The 19,941-nt window shown below is 43.0% G+C and overlaps 1 protein-coding gene across 1 annotated transcript in view; it reads right to left on the bottom strand.

Moving 5' to 3' along the window:
* Positions 1 to 19,941, bottom strand: part of SPTLC1 (serine palmitoyltransferase long chain base subunit 1) — a 42,919-nt gene that overhangs the window by 18,491 nt on the left and 4,487 nt on the right. Inside the window, exons 3-8 of the mRNA XM_080972846.1 lie at positions 16,386 to 16,480; positions 14,211 to 14,304; positions 11,913 to 11,985; positions 6,422 to 6,554; positions 1,199 to 1,328; positions 437 to 526 (exon numbers count right to left, since the gene is read on the bottom strand). Coding sequence (XP_080828972.1) covers positions 437 to 526; positions 1,199 to 1,328; positions 6,422 to 6,554; positions 11,913 to 11,985; positions 14,211 to 14,304; positions 16,386 to 16,480 — 615 coding nt within the window. The remainder of the gene's footprint in view (positions 1 to 436; positions 527 to 1,198; positions 1,329 to 6,421; positions 6,555 to 11,912; positions 11,986 to 14,210; positions 14,305 to 16,385; positions 16,481 to 19,941) is intronic.

Genomic DNA, 19,941 nt, shown 5'->3' with positions numbered 1-19,941 from the left:
GTCCAGTCAAAGGCAACTATGGGGTTGTGGTGCTCATCTCACTTTCAGGCCAAGAGAGCCAGCGTTTGTCCGCAGGCAGCTTTCTGGGTCATGTGGCCAGCATGACTAAACCGCTTCTGGCTCAACTGAACACTGTGACGGAAACCAGAGCACACGGAAATGCCGTTTACCTTCCTGCCACGGTGGTACCTATTTATCTACTCGCACTGGCATGCTTTCGAACTGCTAGGTAGGCAGGAGCTGGGACAGAGCAACAGGAGCTCACCCTGTTGTGCAGATTCGAACCGCCAACATTCTGATCAGCAAGCCCAAGAGGCTCAGTGGTTTAGGTCAAACACACACATCACTAAACAGTCTAGTATTTTTCTGTTCATTCTTCACATAGCACATAATGACTGGTAGGGAAAATACTTATTGACAAAAACTACCTACTCACCAATTCCGGAAGAGGACAAATATCTCCAGCGTTAACATACAAACCCTCAACCACGATAAAGCGCCGGGTTACACGAGCTTTACGAGGGTTCTGTAGAGAAACGAAAGTTTCGTATGAACGCTTCTTAACAGATGCTTGTTATGAGATAATCTCACTTAAGTTACTATTAAAATGCCATCAAAAGTTGACAGAATGTATAGAAGAAAAGCTTGAGCTTATGCCAGCAGAAATCAATGCCCTTAAACACATTTTTAACAATACGATACTTTGTGGTTAAGCATTCTTTATAGCCAGTAAGCTCTGCAGCCAGGATAAAGGCTTAATGCTATTAACTCCGAGCCTTTAACACAAATGTTGATGTATAAAGAAATGTGCATGGCTCTGTTTTGATACTACTTTAATACAAAAATGGTGCTTACAGTGTGGTTGTGAAACAAAATGGAAGTATTTTTTACACTGCACTGATATTGCGGTGGTGTGTGTTCTGGTTATTTTGAGTTATTTTTTAAAAAAATAAAAAGTGGGTGAACTGCATATCTTACAGTTCCATCTGTAGATTTTTCAAAAGTTAAGTGAAAGTTGCAGACACCAAGCACGGCTATCTGAATAAATGAAACACAGCTGCCAAACCTACTTCAAAAGATACACAACACTTCATTTTCAGAATGGACTAGAAGATAAATAATGAGCAATGAAGGCATCAAAATATGTTAGCTTAAAAATACACCCTACAACACGTTAATGACTTCAAAAATACCGTACCTTCTGATCTTCAATCTCCTGCTCTTTGAGTAGATGCTCAAGGTCAGCCATATCATTATGTTTAAAAAACTTAATGTTGCTTCTGGATGCCTGTAAGCCTTTCTGGATAGCAAAGCAGGCTGCTTCATCACTGTAAATACACAGAATTGTGTCAGTTCACTCTTAGCATGAGCTGCCTTTTTGAAATCTGATTTCTCTCCATAATGTACTTTTCATGAACTGCTACACAATATGCTTTTTTGACCACATGAGCAGCCTCAACCACCTCCAGCTACAGAAGTGGACAGCAAGACTGCATTCGATTAGCAATATCGTCACATGACGGGGCTCTTGCATTCTTCTCTCTCTGAAATGGCCACAAGGAGATGACATGCTTTTGCTTCTATTTCCTTTTTTTTTTTTTTTAAATATTTATTGGGATTTAAAATACAAATAGATATAATAAACAATGTAACATATGTCTTAACATAATTTCACATCTTCTTTGGACTCCCTCACATCTCCCACTCCCACTTTCATCGTTATAACTTTTTGCCAGCAATTTATCATCTTGTTTGCATTCTTATGTCCCATCTGTTTATCTATAATCTTGTAATTCTCAAAAAAGTTTATATTTTCTCAATCTCACTTGTCATCCTGAATCATCTAATTTAGTGGTGCTCAATTATTTATGATCTAGCATCCTGCTTAACATTCACTCAAATTACAATATTTTTGTAGATAAATCTTGAATTTCTTCCAGTCCTCCTCCATCCTCTCCTCACCCAGGTCACGAATTCTGCCGGTCATCTCAGCCAGTTCCATGTAGTCCATCAGTTGCATCTGCCATTCTTCCAGTGTGGGTAGATCTTGATTTTTCCAGTGCTTTGCAAGAAGTATCCTTGCTGCTGTTGTTGCATACATAAAAAATGTCCGGTCCTTCTTTACCACCCCTTGGCCGACAATACCCCAAAGAAAGGCCTCTGGTTTCTTTGTGAAGGTATACTTAAATACCTTTTTCAGTTCATTATAGATCATTTCCCAGAACGCCTTCACTTTAGGGCAGGTCCACCAGAGGTGAAAGAATGTTCCTTCACTCTCTTTACATTTCCAACACTTATTATCAGGCAGGTGGTATATTTTTGCAAGTTTGACTGGGGACTTTTGCTTCTATTTCCAATTGCCGTTTAACTGTGTTATTTTTATCTATGGTTTATTGAAACAAGACAGCTTCATGAACAATGTTTCCCTCTTTGCCTGTTTTAGCAAACCATAGTTAACATTCATGACAGCTTCCCTAGGTTTTGCTACAACACTAAAATGTGAAGCTTCCAATCTTCTTCACTGGTGACAGAAAGGAAAATGAATGCGCCTGAGGCTCATTCACATAATGATAAAACCATAATTTGTTATGTTTGAATGCAGCCACTGTATGAGAGCTGCCCAATCAATAGCCAACAATTTTGTTTTTCCTGTGTTCACAAGGAACTGTTACTAACATCATTTTGTTTATTAAAATGTTTCTATCCCTCTGTATGAATCAAAAAGATCCCTAAGGTGTAAAAATACACACACACATACAGAGTACTTTTTTCTGGGGGGACGAATACTCCTAAACATTTTGTGAATCTTTGTACTTTTGTCCATTTACTGTATTTATTTCCCCCGATTTGAACTTTAAAATGGTGATTTTCTTGAGTCAAAATGAGAGTATATAGAAATCCTTTAAAGGATAGTTTCAGAAGGTGGCATCACTCCTCCAACCCATCACCTTTGGCATACAGGGTGTCACACTGATTCATCTTGTCTCTCAACATGAACATGAAACAGCTAGATCATCCCGGTATTTGGGCTAGAGATCATCTATATGCAGATCAAAACTAGCTTTCATTTCCATCTTTTGATGCAATGGAAGTTCCTAAACTGGTGAGTTCTGCAGTAGATTAAGGTGAACAAACCGAAGCTTAATCCAGACAAGGCATAGGTGCTGCTAGCTGGACGTTCTGGCAGCCTGGAAGAGGTTTGGGAGAGGCATTCCTCTTAAAAAAAGAAATCTGGTTTGCAGCTTGGCAGTGCTCTTAGGTAAAGCCTTGCTTAAGGATGTTCAGATAGCAGAAGTGGTTACGGCTGCCTTTTGCCAGATCTGGCTAGTGGAGCTGCTGTGCCCTTATCTCGGAAACCAGACTCAGACATATCCTAGTCACTTCTAGCCGATCATTGTAACACTATGTTAGGGCTGCCTTTGATAGCAGAGCAAAAACTTCAAATAGACCACAATCCCTCTGGCCCAGCGCTGACAGGAGACAGCAGTTTGCAGCATAAAACTGCAATACTGCATCATCTGAACTGTCTACCTATTTGTTTCTATACTCAATTCAAACTCCAGTTAATAGAGTCTGTAAGTCTATAGTCACCACCTCAAATTGAGCCCAGCAACAAACTGGTACCTGGTGAAGATGGAACAGTATCAGGGTTTTATGGTTTGTTTTTTCTGTCATTTTTATTAGTTTTGGATAGGATTCCGTGGTTTTGAACTTTAGAGCCCTATATGGCCTGGGAACAGAGCACCAACTATCTCCACCCATATGAATCTGCCTAACCCCAGAGATTAGCTCCATGGGTTTGAAATGTGGACAGAAAATTTTCTGAGCTGATGGCAAGATAACCACATCCTTCCAAAAAGGCACAAACTGAGCTTGTCTTCTGAAGAGCAGCTAAGACATTAGGGCTGGGGCAGGGGGACCACAGACATCTTTAGGCATTCCTCCTTTAATTAGTTATTTGACTACACTGCTCATAATCTCTTAATTGTAATTTTAAACATAAAGGCTATTTTAATGTTCTTTTATTCATTGTTTTACATTTTTTAAAAAAGTTTGCTTGCCACCTTTAATAATTTTCTTAAAGGAAGCTAGTATATTAATAAGGGGAAAACTGCCAGGGCTAGGTAATTCCTAGCCATTGAACTCACTCAGTTCATAGGTTACGTGGGGGAAAAATGAAAAGGGGGGGGAAATCAGACTACGTATGCTACAGACACATTTCTCTGGGAATGTCTCATTGAGTTCAATGAGATTTACACACGCACACACACGATTTCAGTTAGTATCAACTAACACATAACAAGCACAAGCTCAGTAAGAGTGCTCTAGAGGAGATTTTTGTCTGACATTAAGTAAATTCATTCCAACCACTCATCAAGTGCATTTCTTTGCTTGGCTGTAACCTATGGGGGATACTGACAAAACGTTTCAACAGCTGCTAGCAATTTTTAAAGAGTTTATTCTGAAGCAGCAATTGATCGTTAAAACCAAGTAGTCATTTTGAAAGCATTTCATAAGCGATTAAAACTACCCCTTAATAGGCATTTAAAATGGTATCAAGATACAGCTTTGAAAATGACAAGATCATATAAGCGATCCTACACTGGTGCTGAAAAATTGTGCATAACCACTTTCCTAACAATCACGTTCAGCCCTTCTTCAAGGAGAAGGCCTATTAAAGCGCTTTTATAACTGTCCCAGTTAATCTCATTTTTAAACAATTGAGATTGATAGCTCATAATGCATGTTCACTAAAACAGACCACAGAACCCACTAAGAGCTGGTAACCAGAAGCAACAGCTTGTAGGTTGTCCCTTTGAGAGAAATATCTATGGTTAACTTGGGTGTACACAGATGTTGCCAGCAGTGGCTGGCAACTATTCGTGGATTGCAACAGCTGGGGAAAGTGTCACTACAACAGGGGAGATTGTCCCTATCAGGTATATGAGATGCCCCCATCTACAGCCCAGCTCATAGGCTTCTTTCTACAAGCAGTTTTGCATCTGTAAGCCATTGGTAGAGACTGTACGAGGAAGGCACACAATGCTTACGTTCACTGGCCACCTTACTGTACTCTAGCCCAGTTTGGAAATCTCTTCCCCAAAGGCTCAACCAAACCTCAAACATGCACAACTGTTCTAAGAGCGCCAAGACAAATTTGTTTGAAAAGGGTTTGAGTTGAAGTGGTTCAAGCAGGAAGAATAAGTTCTGTTTTAGTTTAAACCGATTCTATCCGGTTATCTCCTGCTACATTATCTACTGCAATGTGCTCTGCATGGGGTTAACCTTTGAAGGTGACTGGTAAACTACAACTAATCCAGAATGAGGCAGCTAGACTGGTGACTGGGAGTGGCCGCCGAGACCATATAACACAGGTCCTAAAGCATCTTCACTGGCTCCTAATACATTTCCAAGCACAATTCAAAGTGTTGGTACTGACCATTAAAGCCCTAAATGGCCTCAGTCCAGTAGACCTGAATGAGCGCCTCCACCCCCATCATTCAGCCTGGACACTGAGGTCCAGCTTTGAGGGCCTTCTGGTGGTTCCCTCATTGCGACAAGTGAGGTTGCAGGGAGCAGGCAGAGGGCCTTCTTGGTGGTGCCACCTGCCCTGTGGAATGCCCTCCCATCAGATGTCAAGGAAATAAACAACTATCTGACTTTTAGAAGACATCTGAAGGCAAGCCTGTATCAGGAAATTTTTGATGTCTAATGTTTTACCATTTTTAATGCGCTGTAGGCCACCCAGAATAGCTGGGGGAATCCAGCCAGATAGGCGGGTATAAATAATAAAATTATTGTTTTATGATGAAGACGATGTAGTAGTAGTAGTAGTGGGGTTCCCTATCACACACAGGATTCTGATTTGATTTGAAGGAAGAAAATTAGGTGAACAAGGCAAGTCATAGGATAAAAATAACCACATCTGCACTGGCACTCCCCCCACCTCCAAGTGCTGCAGTTCCAGGAATTGCTAACAACTGCAATGTTCCTTGCTCATGAACACACAGTCCAGGATGGTAGGGATTCCTCTTTTGACAGAGAGTGTAAACTGGCTCTAAGATTATTACCTTTTGTGGAACATGGTACCTAGAAACAAGTGCATTTTGCTATGAAGAACCTCAATCTTACAGAGAGGACAAGAAAAACTACCGAGGTTCTGAAGGAGCCTCTTCAGAAAGTCCCATGTACCTCTACTTACGTATCCCTCTGGATACGGAATCTGGCCACGGCAAACCCAGAAGTGTATACTTCCGGGTTTCGCCCCGCATGCATGCGCACAAACGCTCTGCGTGCCTTGTGCATGCACAGAAGCGTGTCTCTATTTACATAATTTTTGGGGTGCAAACAGACCCCCGGAACAAATTAAGTTTGTATCCAGAGGGTCCACTGTAATATAGAAAAAGTGAAGATTACGTACACAAAAACGATGTCTCCTCGTTTCGAATAGGCAGGAATAGCACTGGCAATTGTAGCAAATCCATAGGAATATATGATTGCTTCCTCGGTCCTCATAAATTTGGCAAGTCGTTCCTCCAGTTCCAGATGTACATCTGTTTGAGAAGGGTAGTTTATGTTTTAGAAAAGTCACACAAAGATGCAAAGTCATTAACAGCATGAAAATCTATTCAACTCTGCCCAGGTTATTTTCTACACACACACACACACACGGACGGAACAAGTACAGGCTGACAATCCTGTCATTCTAACCAGGTGCAAAGTAACTCATCTGAGTGTTTGACTGCATTACCTTAAAAGGGCACTTATGTTTTGTGAGTAAAAGTAAGCAAGCCACACTCAGATACCTGTCAGAAATATTCCAGAAACGAATACCAAAACGTGTCTGTTGTTGGGAAACTAGAAACAGAGGGAATCAACATTGCCAAGTTTCAGAGGCTTGTTTAGAAAGCTAAGGGGTAATTATCTTAGCTCTATATTAACATAGTGCATTCCAAGTGGAATTCCCCAAGCAGTTTTCAGGCTCGATAAACCAACAAAGCAATCAGTGGAGTTAAATCTCTTCTCCTGACACTTATTCCTATCTTGCATTTTTCCACATTTTTTTTTTTTTTTGCCTTCTCTCATCCCCTACCTTCCTACTCCTCCCCAACTCCTCATTTTCTGAACATCCCTCATTTCGAATGAAACATTTGCATCTATCACTTACTGAGCCCTATTTTACAGATTCATCCATTATTATTTTAAAAATGTTTTTATTGAATATTTCCTGGGGTTACCAAAGTACATACATCACCTCTATTTTCAGATTCTAAAGTTCTTTCTGCAGATCAGTGAGACTTTAATATTGCATACTGCATACAAGGGTGGGGGAGAAGAGAGTTGGGGGAGAGAGGGGGAAGAAGGGAGGTAGTAAAGTTTCATTGTTTTACATGGTGTATGTGCAAGGTTTTTGTGTCAGCGTCACGTGGGTAGGTTCTCTTTCTATTCCTTTATCAGTTTTCCTTGGCACTGAGAGCGGTTGGGGGCCCAAGATATGAGTGGTCATCTACAGTTGACTGCAGTGAGTTTTGTTTGCCCCGTGTGTGTGTGTGTGTGTGTGGCGTTGTTGGGTCAAGTTAACCATTGATTCATATGCTACTGGTGGGCTCACCTTTATTACACACACAATCCAGCAAGATCCATCCATTTAAGAAGAATTAACCGTTGTCCCCAAATATAATTTCAACCATGGTGAAAAACGTGAATTAAGATCCATCTCATTTGGGGGGTGGGTGCTGGAGGGGCTCAATCCAGCATAGCAGGAGTGACTGTAGTGTACACAAATGAGTGCCATAAAGCCCAATAGTTCAACTTTCTCCCACCCATCTTCCATCAAATATGAAAAAGGATAGCAAGCTCATTGCTTTGTTTACGTATACACCGATTACATAGGGACATGGGTGGCGCTGTGAGTTAAACCATAGAGCCTAGGGCTTGCTGATCAGAAGGTCAGCAGTTTGAATCCCCATGACGGGGTGAGCTCCCGTTGCTCGGTCCCTGCTCCTGCCAACCTAGCAGTTTGAAAGCACGCAGTGAAAGTAGATAAATAGGTACCGCTCCGGCGGAAAGGTAAACGGCGTTTCCGTGCGCTGCTCTGGTTTGCCAGAAGCGGCTTAGTCATGCTGGCCACATGACCTGGAAGCTGTACGCCGGCTCCCTCGGCCAATAAAGCGAGATGAGCGTCGCAACCCCAGAGTCGGCCACGACTGGACCTAATGGTCAGGGGTCCCATTACCTTTATACCGCTTACATGGTAAAATGGCTTCTAAGTGGTTTAAGGCAGCACAAGCGAGCACTGCAAGGAATGGGGTATCTATTCCTCCAAGCACAAGTGGTGGGGAAGAGAGTTTTACTGAGCCTCATGAGAGTCCTCCAGGAGTGGCCACTGTGTCTGTGTTAGGGACTGGGCAGAGGAGAAATGGTGGAGTCCGCCTCCCCATCCTGCCCCTTCCAGGGAGGAGGAAGAAGACAGTATAGATTTACAACATGGGTTTGAGGAAAGTCACAGCTCAGAGGCAGATGAGGGGAAAAGTTGGGAAATCATGGGAGAGCCAGAACAACACCCGGCTGACACGTTGTCATTAGAAAGCATTCCAGACACTCCATCTCCCAGAACCCGGCGAGCCTTAAAAGTGGGAGAGCAAAGAGTTCAAAGACAGAGGGCATGTAGCAGCCCCCGTAGAGGAGATGATGAGAACGACGAATGAGGAAGTGGGATAGATTTGGGGGGGGGGGGTGTGAAGATTCACTCAGGACAACGCCATTATCCAAGAGGCTGGGGTCTATAGCCTCTCTCTGTAAAGATTGAAATAAAAAAGGAAAGCAAGAAACTTTTCCTTGTCTTTATACTTTCCTGGGCAACCAGCTGGGAGCCGGTGACAGCATCCCGAGAGTCTGACAGGATGAACCCTATTAGTTCAGACCATCTCTTTTCAATATAAAGAAAGTTGCCAGGATTAGAGATACTGGGGAACTGGTAACAGGCCAAATTGAGGAACCTTGTCTCCCAATTTTTTCAGCTCAAAATCTCTCATTATCACATCAGGAGGGGGGCAGTTTGGACCCAATTTAGTGACCAACATTCCTAAGAGAATCTGCTGTTAAAATCCAAGGGAAAGGGGCAGGGCGTAAACCTTTCTCTTCTCGTATTCCTATGCACCCTTGGTATTAAGCAGGAGCATGAGAAGATGACACATACACTGGAAAGAACAGCCAAACCTTCAGAGTAAGAAGTCTTTCACCATACTGAAAACCACATGGCTTTAAAATTAAGAAGTCAGGATATCTAGATGGGAATCTAGTCAAAACATCATCAGTTATGGTCATGGATAGTGTTTTGCCACAATCTTCCAGTAACAAGGAAGGTAAGAGAGAATTCTAGCACCACCACTGAAATGATTAAAAGGAGAAGGGAGCATGGAAGACATTGTTCTCATATGGTAAACTATCAAATCACAGTGCCCAAAATGCCGACGATAAGATGAACACTTTGCCTTGTGAAACCTGAACAGTCCCAAGTGACTTCCTGGAAGCCATTCCCAATCCTCTAGGTAAAAACACCAGCAAGTTAAGCAACTCCCACCAGAAAGTCAGACTATATGGGAGATAAAGGAAAACGTTTAGGCTCACTGCATTGCTGTCTCTATAGCGCTCTGCAGACAGGAGAGGAATGTGAAACACCCTCACACTGTGATTAAATGCAGACTAGGAGCTTCACAGAAGGATTTGTATTACAAAAACCCTCCGCTTGAGGTTTGAATCCAAACCTCTTGATTACCACACAGATATAGTATGTTGGCAATATCTACATTACTGTGTTCGCAAGCGGCCAAGATGTTTCGGCCAGAAATCAGACTGCCCCCTCGTGGACTCTTTGGAAAGCTCAGTATTTAGTCTTTGCTTCAGCTCTGCCAATTATCCCTGTATGACATTTTAATAACAGCGAAAAGAAGCTGTGAATGTATGCGGGTGTATCCCAAGAAGCATTCTTGAAACAAGCTGAAGGCATCATCCAGCAATGTATTCTGCTCAAACAAGACAGATTCTGTAACCGATACACACTGGAGAATCTAACGAAGCTTCTGTAAATAATCGGCTGTAACGGTTTCATGACCCTGGAAAAAGCTGCAACTTCTATTGCAAGCAGAGATTGTGTGAAGGCTGCTGCTGTGGGAAAAAAATCAGGAAATGATCTGGAAAGGGAAGCACAGGGAAAAGATGGAAGTTAGGATGCTGTTGCAACTGTCCTGCCCAGATGGATCTGCTTTCAGGTCCAGTTGATGTGGCCAGAGGCAGTCTGAGACTGGCCAGAGGCAAGTCATAGGAATTCTTTTTTAAAATTATGTCAAGGCAATAGCTGAATTCTTTAACGAAAAGCTTCACAGTTCCTGTTTCTTGCTACTGGCATTAGAGAATATTCAAAGACTAGGATTGCCAGTGGAAATCTGAGCAGCCCCTCAGACCAATGCGGAAGTAGCTCTAGGGTCCTGGGTGTCAATCTTTCGGGGAGAACATGTGGCTCATCCATTATAAGTACATTTATGCCCAACTAACTCACTTGCTTTTGTCTGGATCATGTTGTATTGGCATGGTTAAAAAGTTGTGTTTCTGTATCTGTAGGCCAATGAATGGCTCTAGAGAATTCTCTGAGTGAGAATTCCTCTCGCTTCTTTCAGTCATTACAATCCAACTGGGCTCTGGTTTATCCTAATTATAATACTTTGTTAAGTATTGTGGCTTCACTTTCACAAGATGCAAAAGTGATCTCTTTTCACTCATAAAGTACAAAACTGCCCAGCAAAGTACTCTCCCTGAAAAGACTGAGCATGCAACCATGGGCGTACTTCTGGATGCAGACTAAGAGCTGCTTCTGACTTTTTAGGGGGCCCTGCTCAAACTCATATGGATAATTCCGGTCTTGGAAATATCTTCTAAGCAGCGGCAGCCAAAAAAAAAAAAAAAAAAAGGTTGACAGAAATGTGGACTTTGCAGCAGTTACTCTTTCCCTTCAAATCCCTCCTGTGAACTCACTTTTTCTCTGATGTCTTTGGCAGAACCTCTTAGCTCTCATTTGCTACTGATGCAATTCTGTACCTAGTTCCCCTTTCTGTACCTAGTAAAGCCCCTCAAACTCCGTGAGCAGACATGTGTATTGTGTTTGTGTGTATCTATATAAATATCTATATATCTCGTCTTCCAAAGCAACTACTCTATGCCGGACTTACAAATGGAAAGCATAATGCTGGTGGTCAGCAAAAGAGATTTAAAGACTGACTCAAGGCAAATCTTTAAAAAATGTAGTATATGCACTGACAACTGGGAAACACTGGCCTGTGAGCGCTACAACTGGAGAACAGCCTTGACCAAAGGTGTCATGGGCTTTGAAGACGCTTGGACTCAGTACAAAAGGGAGAAACATGCTAAGAGGAAGCCACGCATGGCAAACCCCCACTGTGATCAACTCCGGCCTGGAAACCTATGTCCCTACTGTGGAAGGACGTGTGGATCCAGAATTGGCCTCCACAGTCACTTAGGGACTCACTGTTAAAACTGTGTTTATGGAAGATAATCTTACTCGCCAAAGAAAAGAAGAAGGAGGATTGAGTTGTAGTATGTTCAACTGAAGTGAATGGAAACTCCTTTCTGTTTATGCTCAGTTTCAGCTTTCTTTCTGCCGCATCCCCATGTCAAACTCTAGATTGTGTGCTTCTCAGGAAAGGGAGCATGTGTTCTTGTTATTACTCCATGTGTGTGCATGTATATGACACTATGCAAAAAAACAAGCTTACATGCCAATTCATCGGAATGAGGAATACGTCAGCATTGGTTCACATCTCCCAATTCCTTTATGTGATGTCAACATTCAATTAGCTACCTTTAATGCTCTACTGGAAAAAACAGGTTATACATACCAAAGGTTCCATAAAATCCCCTTGGGCCACAGGTGCCAACACCGTATTTTGTCAGAGAATTCTGGGCTGCATTCTTTGAATAAGCATAACAGGAGAAGAGTTGTTAAGTACAGTTAGAAAAGAAATGATTTCTACAGTATTCATAGAATCACAAAATTGACCACGAGGACTGGCGTTGGATACGCCTATTGTTCCAGTCGCATTTTGCCACTGGCAACTCACCTTTTGCGATTGGATGGAGGTATCCGGGAGCCTCTATTGCGCCGAGGTATCTCCACCCCGGCCTGGTTGCAGCCCACTGTCTGCAGGCAGCAAAAGACTGTCTCTCTCCACCCCCCACCCCCGCAATGCTGCTGGGAGAATCAAGTGTTTTATACCAATTTGTATAAAAAATTATTAACTGCTGATCTTAGAATGCTAAGTCAGGACACTTGATTTAAAAAAACTAGGTTACATTTTTGTTTTTACTGGATTATTTTTGTTTATTTGAAATAAAAAGATAAAGTTTAAAACACCCACCTTTCTTAATTGACCTGACTTGAACCCCTCTCCAGAATGTTTTCTCAAAGGCTCTATCTGCGCCTACTTCTTACAAAATGCTTTTGCTTGCTGTATTGGGCACTTTAACATAGACAGCAATGCTTGTGTGATAATGTAATGTCCCTTTATAACGTGGCTAGGGGTATCAGACTGCCTTCAAAGAGGACCTGCAAAGGCACCAGGAAGCATCAGTGCTTTTGTGCTTCCTGTTGTGTCATCTCCCCTCACCTTACTGTTTGCAAGGAATCACTTGCATCTCCCCTAGCAGGTTCTCTTCCACAAATATTCCTGTAGGGAAATTGGTGGGTAGGCTGCTTACTGTTGGAAAGGACAGTGTCCTCATTATGGGATTCCCCTCTGTTGCTCTTGCCAGGTAGCTATGACACTTACATAGCTGCATTAAAAAATCCCTCCTAAGCTATTATTTCTCTCATGTTATTAAACCTGCCTGGATTAAATGTGTGCCAAAATCTGGTTTTTTAAAACAGAAAACTTTTAGTGTCTTTAAAAAAGAAATCCCTATATAAATAAAAAATAGTGGCATCCAGACATTCTGTTTTTGCACCTACAATTCCAGCCCCAGGAGCAACGTAGCTCCTAGCTTTTGTATCCCAGTTCCTAACACTGATGAGAAGCATCTAGTCCAACTCCCTGCAATGCAGGAATCTTTGGCTCAACAAGGGGCACAAACCCATGACCCTGAAATTAAGAATCTCATGTTACTGAGCAGGGGTCGACAAAGTTTTTGTGGCTTGGGCCGGTTCACGGTCCCGCAGACGCCACGGTGGGCCGGAGTACGTAAGTGCACATGCTATTTCCGGCGCTCCTTCCTGCACAGAGGAGGCGTGCACAGCTTCCTATTGGTTGCAGGAGCTTCCTGCAGCCAATGGGAAGCTGGCCAGCATCGTGGAAGGCGGTCCCCGCTCTGCTCCGTGTACTGTTTAGCGAGGTGCACAGAAGCCAGCCGGGCAGGCGGCGGGGGTCCATGGGTTGGTTAAACGACCTCCATGGACCACTTGTGGCCCATGGGCCTTAGGTTGCCGACCCCTGCTACTGAGCTATCCCTTGGGACATTCAATAGCTATTCCTTGGGACATTCAATAGCTATTCCTTGGGACATTCAACAGTATTAGTATTGGCACTTTTGTGTCCCAGCGAGTACAGATGAATGCAACACAGTTGCCCTACAAACAAGATGCTAGACAAGGGTTTGAAAGCATACTGTATTTATTTACAGGTAGGTAGCCGTCTTGGTCTGCCGTAGTCAAAACAAAATAAAAAAATTCCTTCCAGTAGCACCTTAGAGACCAACTAAGTTTGTTATTGGTATGAGCTTTCGTGTATCTGAAGAAGTGTGCATGCACACGAAAGCTCATACCAATAACAAACTTAGTTGGTCTCTAAGGTACTACTGGAAGAAATATATTTATTTAGATCTCTAAATCCTAGCAGGTATGTTGCCAGGGGTTCAGCAGCTAAAAGGGAGATTTTGCCTAGGATTCTCATGTAGACTTTTCATGCACAATATGAACAGCAGTATTATAAAACTGTGGTACTGAGTTCAAGATTAAACTGCAGTTGCCCCTTTGGAGAATTTTAAACTATGGCTTAAAGTTAACAGCACTAAATGAATCTGGTATGCAAAGTATAGCACAGCAACATGTTGCTCCCTCCCTGCTTATTAAACCGTAGATTATTAAGGCATAATTGTTACACTTGAGCCAATACCTACAGATGAGCAACAGTGCAGGCACTTACCTTGACCCTTTCATTATCCAAAAGCCCAAGAAAATTAAATGACGCAAAGTTTATGCATTCCTTGCCATTCACAACAATGTTATGAATTGGAGGCCTGAAAAGAAAAGAAAATCAAACTTTTCTTAGCTTACTAATAATCCTAACTTTGTTTCAGGCACTTGGTAAGAGAACAGTGCTTTTAAAAATTCTGCACAACACTGTAAACACAACTAATTTGAAAATACATATTGCAATGGTGGAAGCTGTTCAGTCTTTCTGGTGCAGGGATTCCTTTTTTAGTATTTCTATCACATTTCAAACAGCTGCATTCCTGTTGATGAAACCATGGCTTTGAAGGTAAGGTAAAGGACTCCTGGATGGTTAAGTCCAGTCAAAGGCTACTATGGGGTTGCGGCGCTCCTCTCACACAGAATTTGGCATTTTCGGACACTAACTACTTTCAAGAACCCATATCTGAAACTCTGGAACATGCAGTGGGGAGGAAAATTTAAGCAGGATCTTGGGAAACATAGAACTACCTTATGACAATCAGAAATTAAAACTGCTCTAGTTAAAGATCACTTTGCTTTCAACAGAGCTAAAATAAAGAGGTTTCTTACCTTTCCTCAATGATCAAATATCTATTTACTTGTGTGTGTTTTTATTATTGAACTACTATTGCAGGACATGCAAGTTAGAAAACAAATCCTTATGTCTAACTACTAGTTTTAGGATAACTTACTTTGGGGTCAACATTAACATTCAGAATATTATAGGTTTTGCTTCTTAACCGGGGTGTATGGGAGGCGGGTGGCGCTGTGGGTTAAACCACAGAGCCTAGGACTTGCCAATCAGAAGGTCGGCAGTTCGAATCCCCGCAACAGGGTGAGCTCCCGTCGCTCAGTCCCTCTTCCTGCCAACCTAGCAGTTTGAAAGCACGTCAAAGTGCAAGTAGATAAATAGGTACCACTCCGGCGGGAAGGTAAACGGCCTTTCCACGCGCTGCTCTGGTTCGCCAGAAGCGGTTTAGTCATGCTGGCCACATGACCCGGAAGCTGTACGCCGGCTCCCTCGGCCAATAAAGCGAGATGAGCGCCGCAACCCCAGAGTCGACCACGACTAGACCTAATGGTCAGGGGTCCCTTTACCTTTACGGGGTGTTAGGGGAGGGGTGGTGAGAGACATGTTAGGCTCCTTCTGGGGTAGTTTGTCCACATTTGGTGCCCAACCTGCACTCAGCTCTCACCTGTGGCTCCTCAAAGCTGTCAGAATGTGGCAGCAGCAACACCCTGGGAATGGCTTCGAGTGGCCGGCTAAACCAGGTGAGAGTAGCCAATGGGTCTCAAACCCTTAGTGAGTTAGGAACTTCCCCTGCATGTGAAAACAGGCTCCAGCAAACTGAGTGGACGAGGCCAATAAACAGTGGGTTCAATGGTCAAGGAGGCGGTTTCTGGAAGGAAAACTCTGATCCTAAACCTCTGCTGCTTTGCAGGATATCTTTGGGAGAAGAAAAGGCGAAGGAGTAAACCCGACACAAATCCAGAGTGGAGTCCCTAAGATGGTTGGATGGCACCTTGTCCGCCTCCTTCCGGCAACTCCTACAGCCAAGCTTGTGCCAAACGTATTGCTTTCCTTTCCTTTGGACCACATCAGCGAGGCCGAGAGGGGGGGGTCTTGTCGTCTGGGCAGCCCAGGGCCCCCATACACACTGCCCAGGCTTGCATCCCAGAGAGATCACTTTGGTACTGCTAACACAGTGGTTTGCCTTCACTCTCGGAGGCGCATAGAAGCCAGCAACCATTTCTTAACCACTGAAATCTCCCCAGCTTACAAAGTTTAGATTTGATGACAAGCTTTCACAATAACATTTCTGAAAAGTCACCAGGCAAGTCTCTAATATCAATTAAGCAGCCGAATGCCAACTACGTGAAGCAGACACCAAGCATCTTCATGAGGTTTTTTTTTTAAAAAACAAAATTTTGTTGCGAGCTAAAAGTTCAATCCATTCTGTAACCTGGTTCTCAAAGTTTGCAAGAGAACAAATCACAATTTCCCCTGAAAGTAATCAAAGCTGCAATATTAAGCATACTAACTATGAAGCAAGCACCTTTGAAGTCAGGAGGACTGGCTTTCAAGTAAGCATGCAAGGGATTGGGCTGTTTAGTCAAACATGGAATTGATTTATTCTACGATTACCCTGAAACAACATTGTAGTTGAGAGCTGGATGGTCTTTGGATACAGGAGGAACAAGTGGTTCTGGTTGCCATTCTTCAATCAACTCTTCCTTTTCCTAAAACAGAAAGAAGCCAAAATATTGGTTGTTAATAATTTTATTGAGAAAATCAGGAAGAGATTTTTGATCTAAGCAGATGGATTTTACATGCATATCTGGTAAGTTAAATGGATACAAAAATGTAATTCATTCATACTAATATGCTTCCCATTTTCTAATCCACATATGTATTTCATGTTCTATGCATGCCAATTGGCACTGTAACTATTGCCACATATTTGTTTGTGCTGGGAAAACATTTGATTATGCTGACAACATGTTTTTCCAAGAGCAATATAGACATTAAAAGGATCATTATGAAATTAATAGACTTCTCTGTACAGATGCACCAAGCAAGTCCACCCACCTAAATATTGGTTTTATTATCATCTTTATTTCTTCATTGTCCAGTATACCTGAAGGAGCGTCTTCACACCCATCATTCTGCCTAGACACTGAGGTCCAGTGCCGAGGGCCTTCTGCAAGTTCACTCACTGCGAGAAGCCAAGTTACAGGGAACCAGGCAGAGGGCCTTCTTGGTAGTGGCACCTGCCCTGTGGAACACCCTCCCACCAGATGTGAAAGAGAAAAACGACTACCAGACTTTTATAAGACATCTGAAGGCAGCCCTGTTCAGAGAAGCTTTTAATGTTTAATATACTATTGTATTTTAATATTCTGTTGGAAGCTGCCCAGAGTGGCTGGGGAAACCCAGACAGATGGGCAGGGTATAAAAGGCCTCAGGGCAACGTACTGCCTGGATACAGTGGTGGGATGGATGAGGGAAAGTAAGCAGAACTTGAATCCTGGCAACACACTATGGGTGAGTGGTTCTTGTGTCTGAGAAATTGGTCAAGTGCCTGGCCTGGGTGGGTCTGTACTCCCCCTGAAGGAGCAGGCAGGCTGTTTAGGGGTGCTTCTGGACCCAACTCTGACACAGGTGGCCCAAGATGTTTCAGTGGCTAGAATTCCTTTTATCAGCTGTGACTGGTGTGACAGCTAAAATCATGCCTGAAGTGGGACAGCTTCACTTCAGGCTTTGGTGATATCAAGAATGGATCACTGCAATGCACTCTATGCGAGGCTTCCTTTGCAGCAGGAAGATGCAGGTGAGGCAGAATACTGCGGCAGGCTGCTGACAGGTAAAAGGACCCCTGGACGGTTATGTCCAGTCAAAATCAACTATGGGGTGCGGCGCTCATCTCGCTTTTCAGGCCGAGGGAGCTGGCGTTTCTCCGCAGACAGCTTTCTGGGTCATGTGGCAAGCAGGACTAAACCACTTCCAGCACAACGGGACACCGTGACGAATGCCAGAGCACACAGAAACGGCGCTCACCTTCCCGCTGCAGCAGTACCTATTGATCTACTTGCACTGGCGTGCTTTCGAACTGCTAGGTTGGCAGAAACTGGGACAGAGCAACGGGAGCTCACCCCGTCACAGGGATTCAAACCGCTGACCTTCCAATCAGCAAGCCCAAGAGGCTCAGTGGTTTAGACCACAGCGCCACCATCAACATTTGGCCACAGGTTCCTCACCCACACTGTTTTTGAACTGCTAGGTTGGCAGGAGCTGGGACAGAGCAACAGGAGCTCACCTCGTCACACGGATTCAAACAACCAGCCTTACGATCGGCAAGCCCAAGAGACCAAGTGGTTTAGATCAGTGTTTCCCAACCTTTGGTCTCCATCTGTTTTCAGACTACAATCCCATCGTCCCTGACCACTGGTTTTGAAAGCTAGGGATGATGGGAGTTGTAGTCCAAAAACAGCTGGAGACCCAAGCTTGGGAAACATTGGTTTAGACCATAGTGCCACCCGCATCCCTGACAAGAGGGAGATCTTGCCCACTCAGATTTCTGTACTGGTTGCCCATACGCTACTGAGCCAAGTTCAAAGTGTTACTTTTAGTATATTAAGCCCTTAACAGCTTGGAATCAGTTTACTTACAGGACCACTTTACTCCATATATGTCCAATTGACTGCTTTGGGCTGTGGGCCACTTAATATTTGCTCCACACTTGTAAGAAATCCGTATTTTAGTGGGGGTGTCTTTGTTATACTTTTTCCAACACCTGCTGAAAACATTTTTGTTTAGGCAAGCCTCTCCTGGCATGTAGAACTTACGTGTGTTTTGTATTTTTATCTACTGCTGATTTTAATAACCTTTTGAATGTTTTTAAATACCTATTTTAAACTGTTTATTGAGAATTGTAATGTTTTAGTTTATATTTTTGCAAACTGCTTGGAAGTTTTCTTATAACCAAGCAATGTCAAACCTTGGTTGTCAAACATAATCCGTTCCAGATCTATTTGGATATATATTGCATAAACAATTAAAGAAGAGCACACAACCAGGGTTTGGTAGAAGCTCAGGATGTGATTTAATAAACACAACTAGTTATGAAAGTGGAAATGATTCATTTTGTTGTTGCTATAACGAGAACACAAGTTATACTTAGAATGCCCCATCTCACTTGTGAGCAAGTAGTCATTACTATTCATTACGCTAAAGGAAAAGCAGAGATGGAAGCTTCCCAGGGGCTAAGAAACATCATTAGGTCTCTGAGGTACTTTTAGTTCCTTCTATTTCAATGCTAACTCCTGCTTTCAAATGAGTAAGATAGATAAATATAGCATTTACCCTAGATCTCACTAACCACAAAGCAGTCATAAATGCCCTTTTTCCAACCTATTTAATACCACAAATTGTAATAACCACTAAATTAGATGGTTTTTTTTAAAAAAAAAAACCCTGCATCGTGAACAATTATTTCACAATGGATGCTTAACATTAGAGGCAGGCTACCCCTGAACATTCTGTACTGAAGTCAACTTCATATCATGCTTGCGAGCTTTCCAGAGATACCTGGCTGGCTACTGTTGGAAACAGATGAAAGACTAGATGGACCTTTGGCAAAGGATCTTTATGCAGTTAAAGAGAGAAAAAGCATACTGCCTCGCAAATCTCCCCGTCAAACGAAAAACAAATCGCAGAACAATGTGTGTAAGAAGACTAACTATTCCTAAAGAGCTGCATGGACCCAACCATAGTAGCATCTACTTCGAGGGATGGGGCCTTCTAGATGTTGCTGAACTACAACTCCCATCATCCTTTGCCACGCTAACGGGGGCTGTTTTGAGTTGGAGTCCAAAAACATCTAGAGCAGACATGTACAACCGGGCGACAGCAAACGACAGGTAGATCTCCAGGCTATTGTGATCAATTGCGGGATCGTATTCGATCACCAAATATGAAACAAAGGGGAATGGAATATTCCCCTGCTTGCCCCCTCGCTGTATTCCTCTGTCATGTCCTATGTGCGGTCCCCTGGTGCTGTGTCCAATTGCTGCTGTAGCTGTGAAAGCTATCATGTCATGCACTGACGTTTGAGTGTTGTAAGTAGCTATTGCTGCGGACTTAAGTAATATCGAATTAAAACATTCTCAACAACCCTGGTAGTCTCTCCTTCCCAAAAAAG

Source organism: Podarcis pityusensis (assembly GCF_964106645.2).
Source record: "Podarcis pityusensis genome assembly, chromosome: 11".
NCBI lineage: Eukaryota > Metazoa > Chordata > Lepidosauria > Squamata > Lacertidae > Podarcis > Podarcis pityusensis.
The sequence above is the reverse complement of the archived record's forward strand: the minus strand, read 5'-3'. Positions and strand labels throughout refer to the sequence as shown.